Source organism: Carlito syrichta, unplaced genomic scaffold (genome assembly GCF_000164805.1).
Source record: "Carlito syrichta isolate Samal-C Ts95f unplaced genomic scaffold, Tarsius_syrichta-2.0.1 Scaffold126445, whole genome shotgun sequence".
In the NCBI taxonomy this organism is placed as follows: Eukaryota; Metazoa; Chordata; class Mammalia; order Primates; family Tarsiidae; genus Carlito; species Carlito syrichta.
This window is the reverse complement of record NW_007070541.1, coordinates 8,781-21,378: the sequence shown is the minus strand read 5'-3', so window position 1 is coordinate 21,378 and position 12,598 is coordinate 8,781. Positions and strand designations below refer to the sequence as shown.

The window sequence follows — 12,598 nt, the reverse complement described above, 5'->3', positions numbered from 1 at the left end:
GGGCTCAGGCAATCCACTCCCCTCAGCCTCCCAAAGCGCGGGATTACAGGCTGAGCCACCAAGCCTGGCTACCTCTCTAGGCTTAACAAGAGGGCAGCAACTTGCTTCTCAACTAGAAAAGAGCCTCATGCATACAGAATGCCAAGAGCTGGCTGGTAGCCATTGGGGGCAGGACAAGCTACCCTGTGTCTGGAACAAGACTGCCTCTGCCACTTCCCAAGTTACTTAGCTTCTCCGAGTAATCAATGAATAAATGAGCCAAAAAAAAAGTACTTGGAGCAGAGGGAAATACAAACCGGGCCAAGTAGTATTTCAGCCCAATCTTTAGTCCACAGGCCCAAGACTCTCAACCGAGACCTTCCATGACTTTTTTTTTTTTTTTTTTTGAGTTGGAGTCTCACTCTGTCGCCCAGACTGGAGTGCAGTGGCCGCTCTTGGCCACCGCAGCCTCGAGCCGCTGGGCTCCGGCGATCCTTCCGCCTCAGCCTTCCGAGTAGCCGGAAGTACAGGCGCGCGCTACGACGCCCGCCTGATTTTTGATTTATTGTAGAGATGAGGTCTCGCCAAGTTGCCAGGGCTGGTCTCGAACCTGCGGGCTCAGGCCATCCACTCACCTCGGCCTCCCAAGGCGCGGGATTACAGGTTGAGCCGCCGAGCCCGGCTTCCATGACTTCTGAATGCCAGGTCTCCCTTCATTTCTGCCGGGCACCCTCAGGAACTGGTGTAAGAAGGTTGCTGGGTGACTACCATACCCAAGGGCCCACCCTCCCTCCAGCGCCATGCTTGTGTTCTGCTACCTGCAAAAACGTCACCATCTCATTGGAACAGGCCTCCAGGTTAATCCTCCGCACAGTCACATATTCACCTATTGGCTTGTACCTTGCCAGGTTCACTGTCATCAGGTCCTCAAATCCTTTGCCTGAAAGGAAAGAGGAATGCCATAAACAAAGACAAGGACAACACAGGCTTTTGTCTTCCTTAAACACGTGGACTTGGCTGGGCTCGATGGTTCAGCTTGTAATCCCAGCACTTTGGGAGGCTGAGGCGAGTGGATTGTCTGAGCCCGTGGGTTCGAGACCAGCCTGGGCAACTTGGCGAGACCTCATTTCTACAATAAATAAAAATTTAAGTTGGGCGTGGCGGCTTAGCCTGTAATCTTAGCACTTTGGGAGGTCAAGGCGAGAGGACTGCCTGAGCCCAGGGGTTCGAGAGCATGCCACTGCACTCCAGCCTGGGCGACAAGAGTGAGACTCCAACTCAAAAAAATAAATAAAGTAAATTAGCCGAGCGTGGTAGCGCATACCTGTATTTCTGGCTACTTGGAAGACTGAGGTGGAAGGATCGCCTGAGCCCTACAGGTTGACGTCAGGGCGGCCGTGAGTGTGCCACTGCACTCCAGAGACTGGGCGACAGAGTGAGACTCCAACTCCAAAAAAAAAGAAGAAAGTCCACCTTTTTTTCCCAATTTATTTATTGTAGAGATGAGGTCCCACCAAGTTACCCAGGCTGGTCTCGAAGCCCTGGGCTCAGGCAATCTTCTCGCCTCAGCCTCTCAAAATGCTGTGATTACAGGCTTGAGCCACTGCACCTGGCCCTGGACTTGCTTTTTTTTTTTTGAGTTGGAGTCTCACTTTGTCGCCCAGACTGGAGGGCAGTGGCTGCTCCCGGCCACCGCAGCCTTGACCTGCTGGGCTCCGGCGATTCTCCCGCCTCAGCCTTCCAAATGGCTGGAACTACAGGTGCGCACTACCACGTCCGGCTAATTTTTTGATTTATTGTAGAGATGAGGGCTCACCAAGTTGCCCAGGCGGGTCTCAAACCCGCGAGCTCAGGCAATCCAGGACTTGCTTTCAAAAGAAAATCCAAGTCAAAATGTTTGCTCCTGTTGCTTTCATGGCTGACGTTTCTTGATTTTTCTTCAACCAGGTCCTTCTCAGTCGATCATTCCCACTGACGGTGGCCCAGGGCACCAGAAGTACACAGCCACAAAGAAAACATGGCAGAAGAAAACAACAAATGCCAGTTTGGTCGCCATGAATCTGCCTAACTAGCTGGCGGTCCTTGATGCCCATCCATCTGGGATCTGGGGATGCTGACAGTACCTATGGACATTACCTATGATGGTGAGTAGCTCGTAACACCCTCTCTCTGGCAGAAAGCTACTCATGACCTCTGGTTTAGAGAAGGATGCTATCGACTCTGAGCTTTCCTCATTGGTCTAAAGAAAAAGAAAAAGAGGTTAATGGAGAAAACTGGGGGTGGGATGGGCATGGGTAGAGGCGGCAATTCAGATCCACGAGGAGACTGGCATCCAAACACACACACATCCTGACTCTGGGCATAGACACAGTGCCAGCACGTGAAGAGACACAGAACCTCACATGCTCAATGTGGTGATGAGCACAACACCAGAGCAGATCCTTATAAGGACCCGTTCCAGTCAACTGCTCATCTGCTTATTTTTCCAACCACTGGCTCATTTGTTAGAAATGATCAAACTGTTGCTTGGGAAAGGACGTCCAGGGAAGAAAGGCACATTTAAAAATGGGAAGGAAGCCGGGCACGGTGGCTCACATCTGTCATCCCAGCACTTTGGGAGGCCGAGGCGAGAGGAATGCCTGTGTCCAGGGGTTCGAGACCAGCCTGGGCAACTTGGTGAAACCTCATCTCTACAGTTAATCAAAAAATTAGCCAGGCATGGTAGCATGTGCCTGTGACTCCAGCTACTTGGAAAGCTGAAGCAAGAGGATTGCCTGGGCCTAGCAGATTGAGGCTGGGGTAACCATGAGCCAGCCACTGCACTACAGCCTGGGCGACGGGGGGAGACTCCAACTCAAAAAAAAGGGGGGGGAAGGAGATGGAGAGGCAGCTGCTCCTGAATCTCCTGCTCGGCATTCCGGTGTGCTGTGCTATTTTATTATTTTTTAGTTGGAGTCTCACTCTGTCGGCTGTGCTATTTTTAAGGTGTAAACTGCGAGACCCCAAAAGGCCAACCACTGAGTCTTTCTCTAGGGAAAATGCAGCCAGAGGTAGTCCCAGGTTGAGTGAACCAAGAGCCCAGGTCAGTCATGGCCTGACACTACCAAATGATGCTCTGGGCTGTTGCCAGAGACACAGCTGTCAGGTCTCAGGCAACTTCAGGTAGCAGAGATGGCCTGCTCCCTCATTCGTCCCTGTTCACTTGTGCCCACGAAGGGAGCTAGAGCTCAGCCATTTAGGATGCGAGGGTCACATCTCTGACCCTTGAGGTCTCCAAGAAAAGTGTCCAGCAACATCTGGATGTTGAAAGCTAAACACAGGGCAGACCAACGGCTTTTCTGGCAGCTTGAGGGGCCTGTCTCCTCCTCCTAGTCCTACGCTTATCTGCATGATTTAGGGGCTATATTTTCCTCTCTGTGGATGTGTGTCTGACTGAAACGGAACCCTCAGGCCAGCTCGCTCGCGTTTCACAGGCTCCTGGGCCTGGCTCCTCGCGGAAGAGGCTCTCTGGGCCTGGCTCAGCACCAGCCAGAGAAATGAGCCAGGGCCAGGAAGCGGCTCTGCAGAGGAACCCATGAAAACAGCACTCTCTTCGCTCGCCCTTCCCAGAGCCCTTCCACACCGCAGGGGACCTGCCCCCAGCTGTGTGGTTCACAGGCCAGACAACACCTCCAGTTTTCAGTAACAAAAATGAAGGCCAGGGAGATTAATTGCCTTGCCAGAGGTCAAAATGTGAGTACACGGCACAGACAGGAACCAAGCCCAAGCCAGTGAAAGCAATACACCACCTTGCTGTTGATGTTTCCAGGGCATCTGATCTCAAAAGAGCTGACCTGGCAGGGCGTGGTGGTTCATGCCTGTCATCCCAGCACATTGAGAGGCAGAGGAGAGAGGACTGCCTGAGCCCAGGGGATCAAGACCAGCCCGGGCAACTTGGCGAGACCTTGTCTCTACAATAAGTCAAAAAATTCATCGAGCATGCTGGCTCATGCCCTTATTTCCAACTACCTGGAAGGCTGAGGCAGAAGGATCACCTGAGCCCAGCAGGTTGAGGCTGCAGTGGCCTCTGCACTCCAGCCTGGACGACAGAGTGAGACTCTGCCTCAAAAATACATTAAAAAAAAAAAAAATTTAAAACAATACAAACAACAACAAAACAGCTGACGCTGCCCGTGAGGAAAGAAGCCAAGAGGAGCTTGTCTCCCTTACACTCACCCTGAGAAAAACAGCACCCTTGTCACACTAAATCAAGCCCTACCAACAACCAGATTGCATCTCTCTTTTTTTTTTTTTTTTTTTTGAGTTGGGGTCTCCTGCCGCCCAGGCTGGAGTGCAGTGGCAGCTCATGGCCACCCAGCCTTGACCTACTGGGCTCAGCATCAGCCAGTTCCTCGGGAGACGGGTTCAGCAGGATAACCAATTCTGAGAATGCCAGCCTTACGCCACACACTCGTGAGACTTCCCTATGACTAGGGCACTCTGTGGATCAGAATCTCATTCCTATGTGTGAGAAAGTCCTGCATTTTAGCAGGTAACAGTGTGGCTTCAATGAGAAGCACCTTCTTTGTATTTGAAGGTCTTCTCTCCTCTGATGTCCGCGCAAACTCCTTAAAGTTTTTTGGGATTTCTTGAGTTGGAGTCTAACTCTGTCACCCAGGTTGGAGTGCAGTGGATGCTCCCAGTCACCGCAGCCTTGACCTGCTGGGCTCAGGCGATCCTTCTGCTTCAGGATTCCAAGTAGCTAGAACCACAGGCATGTGCCACCATGCTTGGCTCATTTTTTTATTTACTGTAGAGTCAAGGTCTCACCATGTGGCCCAGGCTGGTCTTGAACCCCTGAGCTCAGGCAACCCTCTCGCCTCCGCTTCCCAAAGTGCAGAGATGACAGGTGTGAGCCCCTATGCCTGGAGGGTTTTTCTAATTTGAGAAAGACACTGAAGGACCACTGAGTCCTGAGGTGAATGTCTTTCTTATTTTTTTTTTTTTTTTTGAGTTGGAGTCTTACTCTGTCACTCAGGCTGGGATGCGGTAGCACACTCATAGCTAACCTCAGCCTTGACCTGCTGGGATCAGGCAATCCATCCGCCTCAGACTTCCAAGTAGCTGGAACTAGAGGTGCATGCCATCACGCCCGGCTAATTTTTTGATTTATTGTAGAGATGAGGTCTTGCCAAGTTGCCCCTGTTGGTCTTGAGCCCGTGGACTCAGGCAATCCCCTCACTTAAGCCTCCCAAAGTGCTGGGATTATAGGTGTGAGCCACCGAGCCTGGCCTCTTACTTGCACTTTAAATAACTTCCTTTGGAAAAACTCCAGATAGATATGCTTTTGTTGCTGTTACTTATGTCCCTCTTCCTTGCCAGGAGTACATATAATCTGCAGCGTTTTATACAAGACGCTATACTAGTCTGTATACTAAGATCCATCCTTGTTGAGCCAAGGTAGGGAATGATTCATTAAACTATGGATGTGCTAGTTAGTATCCAAATTATTTCTGCAGAAAATTACTAAAACTAACTTGCAAGTATTAGTTTAGAAAATAAGAATCTTTAGGCACTTGTGAATAAGACTTTGGGGTAATCCAGAATTGCATGAAATGAAGTCGAGTGACAATAACTCTGGCCCTAACTCACTGCAAATGGCCCTAAAATAGAGGCCATCTACTTTGTGGATGTTGGATAGGTATGAACTGAGAGAGACACTGACCTTTATTTAGAAAAACAAATAAACCAGGAAACAAATGCAATATTTTGAAAGGAAGAGGTCTGGTCTGACACTGCTGTAAGAAAGGCAGGTTAGTTTGTTATATTGTTTTAGACTTAAGACAGGTCTAAATTCAGATGAAAAGAATCGACATATTTAGCTAATTCATTTTAAACTCAGCATGGCATAGTTTGATTAATGTATAATTTCAAATTGCTCAAAGAACGGAACTAATTCTGTCAAAGTCTCTTCTTCATTTCCCCACCGTGAAAAGCATTTTATTTATTTGAAGAAACGTATAAACTGCTGATATCCAGCAATGACCATAAGATGATAACTTTGCTTAAAGAGTTTAAAACAAAATACAATAAAGCACACACAGACAATACTTATGAAATGCTACCAAGTACATTCAACTTTTCATTGGTTTCACACAGGATAATTTTTGATATATCATCAGCAGCTGTAGAAATATAAAAATGATATATAGTTGGCACTGTATTCTAAAAATACCTAACTGATCCTAGGGAACTTTTTGGGTCTCCTGATTAGACAATATGTAGACCTGATAAGGAGGTGCTCCTGATTAGCAGACTACATGAGCATAGTCAAAGAAATTTCTAGTCAACATCATCATCCTTCACTCAACCTTGGAGCTGACCTCAAAAGGTGCAAATGTCTATAATCTCAACAGAGTCAAAAGGTTATCGTCTCTCCTCATAAGACACGATTCATATTTTTCAAAATCGCTGGGTACATTGTGTGCATCTGGTGCTATTTATTTAGGCAAGATAAACTAGAAGAGAGGAAGTGGGCAAGAACCCTGCAGCTTTTGCCAATGAAAAAAGTCAGTGTTCTGTTCTGAACTTTTAAATTTTGGTTTGTTTTTAAAGCAGGGAATTTGAGGTTTTGCCTTCTTATCTAGACAGAGATCTATGGGGGGGACCAAAAACACCCACATTTATTAAAAATTGGGTATTGGGTAACCCCTTCAGGTCCCCTCCCACTGTGGGAGCTTTTCTGTCCTCTCAATAAATACTGCTTTTAAAAAAAAATTGTGTATTTATTCTTTTTTTTTTTTTTTTTTGAGTCGGAGTCTGACTCTGTCGCCCAGACTGGAGTACAGTAGCCGCTCCCAGCCACCGCAGCCTCGAGCCGCTGGGCTCCAACAATCCTTCTGCCTCAGCCTTCCAAGTGGCTGGAACTACAGGCACGCACTACCACACCCAGCTAAGTTTTTGATTTACTGTAGAAATGAGGTCTCACCAAGTTGCCCAGGCGGGTCTCGAACCCGTGGACTCAGGCAATTCACTCACCTCGGCCTCCCAAGGCGCGAGATTACAGGCTGAGCCACCAAGCCTGGCTTGTGTATTTATTCTTACGTGCTTAAACTTCAGTTACCCTCAAAGTACTCTCTGATGCAATATACCTATCAAGTCGTATTCCCATTGCTCAGTTTTTTTTCTTTTTCTTTTGAGTTGGAGTCTCACTCCATCATCCAGGCTGAATTGCAGTGGCACACTCATGGCCACCCCAGCGTCGCCCTGCTGGGCTCTGGCAATCCTTCCACCTCAGCCTTCCAAGTAGCTGGAACTACAGGCGCACGCTACCATGCCCGGCTGATTTTTTTATTTTTTTATTGTAGAGATGAAGTCTCGCCAAGTTGCCCAGGCTGATCTCGAACCTGCGGGCTCAGGCAATCCACTCGCCTGGGCCTCCCAAAATGCTGGGATTACAGGTTGAGCCACCAAGCCTGGCCCAACACAGTTTTTGAACTCATTGATTTTGATGGCTTTTTGTGCTTCTGCTGCTTTTTTGTTTCACCTCTTTCATGTGGGCAAAACATTTCCCTCTGAGGACTTTTTCATCGGAGAAACAAAAAAGTCACTCAGGGTGAGACGGGGCATTCACGCATCTGTTCAGGGAGGGTGGGGCACAGGGGTCATGCTGTTTTTGGTCAAAAACTGCCAACACTCAGCACTGGAACAGGCGCTTGTAAATTGCCCATCACAAAATAGGCAAACGCGTTGAAAGAATCTCCAAAAAAAGAAACATTCACTGAAGCTGAACGCATCCTCTCACAACAACGCTAGCTGGTACACTGATGCCAGTGGGTCCCTAGAACACTCATCTAGTGGGAGAAGCCTGTGCAACACTGGGCCCGTCTTCCAAAAGATAATTCCCTTTTTTGGGAAGGGGGGTCCCCTCTCTTATATTATCCCTGTGGACTGAAGTACTATTACTAGACTAAGTATGGAAAATTTAATACCAGCAGCCACTAAAAGATAACCACATTTCAGGTGGTTGGAACTTTTTTCAGGGATAGGACAGTGGGTGACTGGCAGGATTTGAAGGGGAGGAGACCCTAGTCCCCAGAAGAGATGAAAAGTTCTTGAGACTTTTTTCGGTTTTCAAATTACACATCAAAATCTTTCCAGGGTGAAACCTGAATCTCCACAAGTAAAAAGAAGTTACATGATGAAAAAAGCCCAATGACAGGCAAGCAGAAACAGAAAGTGACAAGGCAACGAAACACACAAAATTCCACAAGAAGGCATCTCCATGCAACAGCCACAGTCTAGGGCCTAGGAAGTCACTTACTTTTCTCCGAGTGTCACCCGGAGGCTGCTCTGGAGTAGAGAAATTGATTGTTGGCATTTTGTTTTTTAGAAGAATACACATCCACATTTAGAACAGCAATTATTGCACTTGGAACCACATTTATTAACAGTAACCACTTGAGAGTCATTACCGTAAAAGCGCCTGCAGGGCTACATATAAACATACACACACACCCCCACCCACAGATCCACAGTAAAAATGCTGCACAGACAAGGCTTTCAACACAGACCAATGGTTCTTCAACACTGGGTGGGGTTACTGCTCTATGGGAATTCTTTACTGGCTGTAATTCCACTGCTACAGCTCTGATCGTACCTTTCCTTGCCATCAGTACACAATGTTGTTTTGAATAGGCTGGTTTCTGAGTCTTATACTTTGTAAACAAACAATTCACTATGAGGTTATAGAGATCGTTGGCCATTTCACAGTGAGTACAGGACTAAAAACAGGTTTTTTTGAGTTTGAGTCTCTCTCTGCTACCCAGGCTGGAGTGCAGTGGCACACTCATGGCCACCCCAGCGTCGACTTACTGGGCTCCGGTGATCCTTCCGTCTCAGACTTCCAAGTAGCCAGAACTATAGGCGTGCACTACCCCACCCGGCTAATTTTTGATTTATTGTAGAGACGAGGTCTCGCCAAGTTGCCTGGGCTGGTCTCAAACCCACAGGCTCAGGCAATCCACTCGCCTCGGCCTCCCAAAGCGCTGGGATTACAGGCTGAGCCACCAAACCCGGCCTTCTAACTATCTTAACTTATACATTTCTCAGTATCTTAAGCTACATAAAATCCGAAGAGTGAGTCTAGTCATCAAGGAAAATGCTTCCTCCTAAGACACATGAGAGCATCCAACTGCACTGCTAGAGGAGATTAGACTCAATTTATCAAATGCCAAGAGCAGTTGCTTAAGACAGTCCTTCAAAGGAAAGCAGCCAGCTGAATGAATTAAAGGAAATCTAACCCAGTCTTCCAGAGTAGAAGGCAAATTTCAAGCTGTATAAAACTCGGCAATACGAACTTCATCAAGCTGTAACGAGAGACAGAATAATCTCTCCAGCCTCCAGCCCCTTCAGATCAGAGCGCTGTCAAAAGACAGCCAGGGAGCCTGAAACCAGAGCCCAAATCAATTCCATTTACATATACTGGAGTATTTGCAACTAATTTATTGTAAACTGGACTTCCAAATAAATGTCCATTGATGCCAGTAATGTTAACTTTTTGTAAGAGACAAGGTCTCACTATCTTGCCCAGGCTACACTCAAGTGATTTTCCTGCTTCAGCCTCCCCAGTAGCTGGACTACAGTAGCCCACTACCACACCTGACTCAGTATTTACTTTTAAACCATTTTGTTCCCATTAATGATGAGAAGGTAATGAGAACAGGACCAGAACATGGTTTAGCCTAATTTAGCCATTCTTTTTTTTTAGGGACAGGGTCTTGCTCTGTTGCCCAGACTGGAGTGCAGTGACGTGATCACAGTTCATGATCATGGACTCAAATGACCCTTCCACCTCAGCCTCCCTAGTAGCTGGGACTACAGGTGTGCACCACCCATGCCTGGATAATTTTTTAATTTTCTGTAGAGATGGGTCATATTATATTACCCAGACTAGTCTTGAATTCCAGGCTTCAAGTGATCCTCCTGCCTCAGCCTCCCATAGTAGTACTGGGATTACAGGCATGAACTACTGCACCTGGCCCCATAAAACTTTCCTTTACTGTGTAAGTAATTTTTATTCTTTATAACTAAAATAAATAGAACTCACCATTTTTCTAAACTCCCATTTGTCTAAAACATCATGCTTTGATAAAGTTCACAAATAATGCAACTCCAGAAGTTATTTGAGATTCACTGCGGAAAAAAATTAATAGTTGCCACCTAGTAACTAACGAATTTGAGTTTTCAGTTACTTAAACCTACTTGGGGTATTGTGGGCCAGTCAACCAATGCACTCAATCTGATAACCTGTTTCTTAAGCTATAGGATCCTAAAAGAATGTCTTGCGATTCAGGAAGAATGGAGCTCCAGTACTATCATTTTTGTTGAAAACATTTTTTTTTTTTTGCTCTAAATGAAGTTCACAGTTTCCAACAATGCTCACTTTGAAAATGGCCAAAGAGGAACGCTTGGGCCTAGTAAACTTCAAAGTTTACTTCTGAAGCCAACATTTAGATTTTATAAGAGGAAGTCAATATTTTTGCCCTGACAGATTTTTCCTTAGTTTTCTTGTCTCATTATTTCTACCAAGAAAAAAATGAGCCAAATAGACTGATCAGTAAAACCAGAACTTTTATATCACTGATGCTTTTGTCCCAAATATTACTTTATCTTTAAAAATCCTCAAGGCTAGTGACTTTTAAACACCTAGTGCTTTTTTCCTTTAAAAATATGTATTTCAACAGAACAAAAGAATTCATATATGCCTTTAAGTAAATACTGGCCTTCTAACAATCAAGACAGGCCAGGCTAGTCCTCAAATCTTTGGGAAACTATGAACTCAAAAGGGAACCAAATAAATCCAACAACTATAGTTTACATCTGCCCTTAGAATTGCTAATTTCTATACACTGGTTTAGTCAACAAAAAAGTAGCAACATTTAAATCCTAAAGCAATGGCTAAATGCCATACTGTACTTACCTCCAAATAGTTCCAAATCTCTTAAGCCCTCAACAATGAACTTTTCCGAGACCCACCGCTAAAGAGGAAAACCCCAAAGAGAATTAGTATTTCGTCCAAGCCACAATAAATTAGCTCTCAACCTTTAGACAGACAAAAACACAACCATGAAAATAGAATCATGCAGTACATTGGGATACGTTTCTTTCTTTTCTTTTTGAGTCAGGGTCTCACTCTGCTGCCCAGGCTGGAGTGCAGTGGCTTGATCACAGCTACCCCAGCCTCGACCTGCTGGGCTCCGGCGATCCTTCCGCCTCAGCCTTCCGAGTAGCTGGAACTACAGGCACGCACTACCACGCCCGGCTAATTTTTTTGATTTATTGTAGAGATGAGGTCTCACCAAGTTGCCCAGGCGGATCTTGAACCCACGGGCTCAGACAATCCACTCACCTCGGCCTCCCAAAGCGCGGGATTATAGGCTGAGCCACCAAGCCCGGCTTATATTTAATATTTAAAGACAGTCGCATACTCATAATGTCTCACAGCACTTACATACTGTTACAAAATTTTAAAATAGTTACTACTGTATTTAGAAATAAGTACTTGATAATAAAATAAGATACTCTTTTATGAAATCATGGAAGCTTATAAGAAGGCTAAATCTAGGATTTATTCTTGAGGTCATTTCAGTTAATGAAGCTTTGAGGTGCAATTAAATCTTTCGTGTTCAAAAAAGTCTTCAACTAAAATGAATAATCATACTTAGAAAAAAGTGCTCCAGTAATTACAACTTGATACTGATTTTGAAAACACACAAACCCATGGAGAGATCACAAGCAGAGGCATATCTACAAACGAGAAGAGCAGGAGCTCATTTAATGTTGTGTGACATTCATAACACAGCTGCCATCTTGCTGCTTCTCTATCGGACGGCTGGTGGTAAATTCTGCATCTCTGGCCCGCCTCTTTTCTCAGAAGCAGAGGCTGCAACATGGGCCCCACTTCCTGTATCTCACACTTCTGTGTGATTCTGAGCATCACCTAAAAAGTCACTGACAGTACCTGCCAAAGCACACTTTTCAGAAAAAAACAGTAAAGCCAGAAAAATGGAAAAACACTCACCCTAATTCGCTCTGGTTTACTTACAAGAAAAGACATGAGTTCCTATTGTGCAGACCTACTTCAATTTCAAAAACTTAAACCTAAAAAGAAAACAGAAACAGGCTGAGTTAGCAAAATCTCCTTCTGTAGAAACACCTTCTGATGAACACAAACTTACTATGAGTCTACCATACCAAGCACTCTGCTACACCTATGCATTGCTAGATTTCCAAAACCTGTTTAGAGAAGCTTTCAGTGATGATAAACCTGGCAAGTACATTCTGAAATCCTATAATTTCTATTAAAAGAGAGAGGTTAGCCGGGCTCGGTGGCTCAGCCTGTCATCCCGTGCCTTTGGGAGGCTGAGGTGAGTGGATGGCCTGAGCCCGCGGGTTCGAGACCCGCCTGGGCAGCGAGACCTCATCTCTACAATAAATCAAAAAATCAGCCGGGCGTGGTAGTGCATGCCTGTAATTCCGGCTACTTGGAAGGCTGAGGCGGAAGGATCGCCGGAGCCCAGCAGTTCGAGGCTGCGGTGGCTGGGAGCAGCCACTACACTCTAGTCTGGGCGACAGAGTG

At 46.0% G+C, this 12,598-nt stretch overlaps 1 protein-coding gene across 1 annotated transcript in view; it reads right to left on the bottom strand.

The window, feature by feature from the left end:
- STRADA (STE20-related kinase adaptor alpha) overlaps positions 1–12,122 on the bottom strand; it is a 16,968-nt gene extending 4,846 nt beyond the window's left edge. Inside the window, exons 1-5 of the mRNA XM_021707820.1 lie at positions 12,065–12,122; positions 10,940–10,997; positions 8,282–8,310; positions 2,116–2,218; positions 798–919 (exon numbers count right to left, since the gene is read on the bottom strand). Coding sequence (XP_021563495.1) covers positions 798–919; positions 2,116–2,218; positions 8,282–8,310; positions 10,940–10,997; positions 12,065–12,076 — 324 coding nt within the window. The 5' untranslated portion in view covers positions 12,077–12,122. The remainder of the gene's footprint in view (positions 1–797; positions 920–2,115; positions 2,219–8,281; positions 8,311–10,939; positions 10,998–12,064) is intronic.
- Between the last annotated feature and the right edge of the window lie 476 nt (positions 12,123–12,598).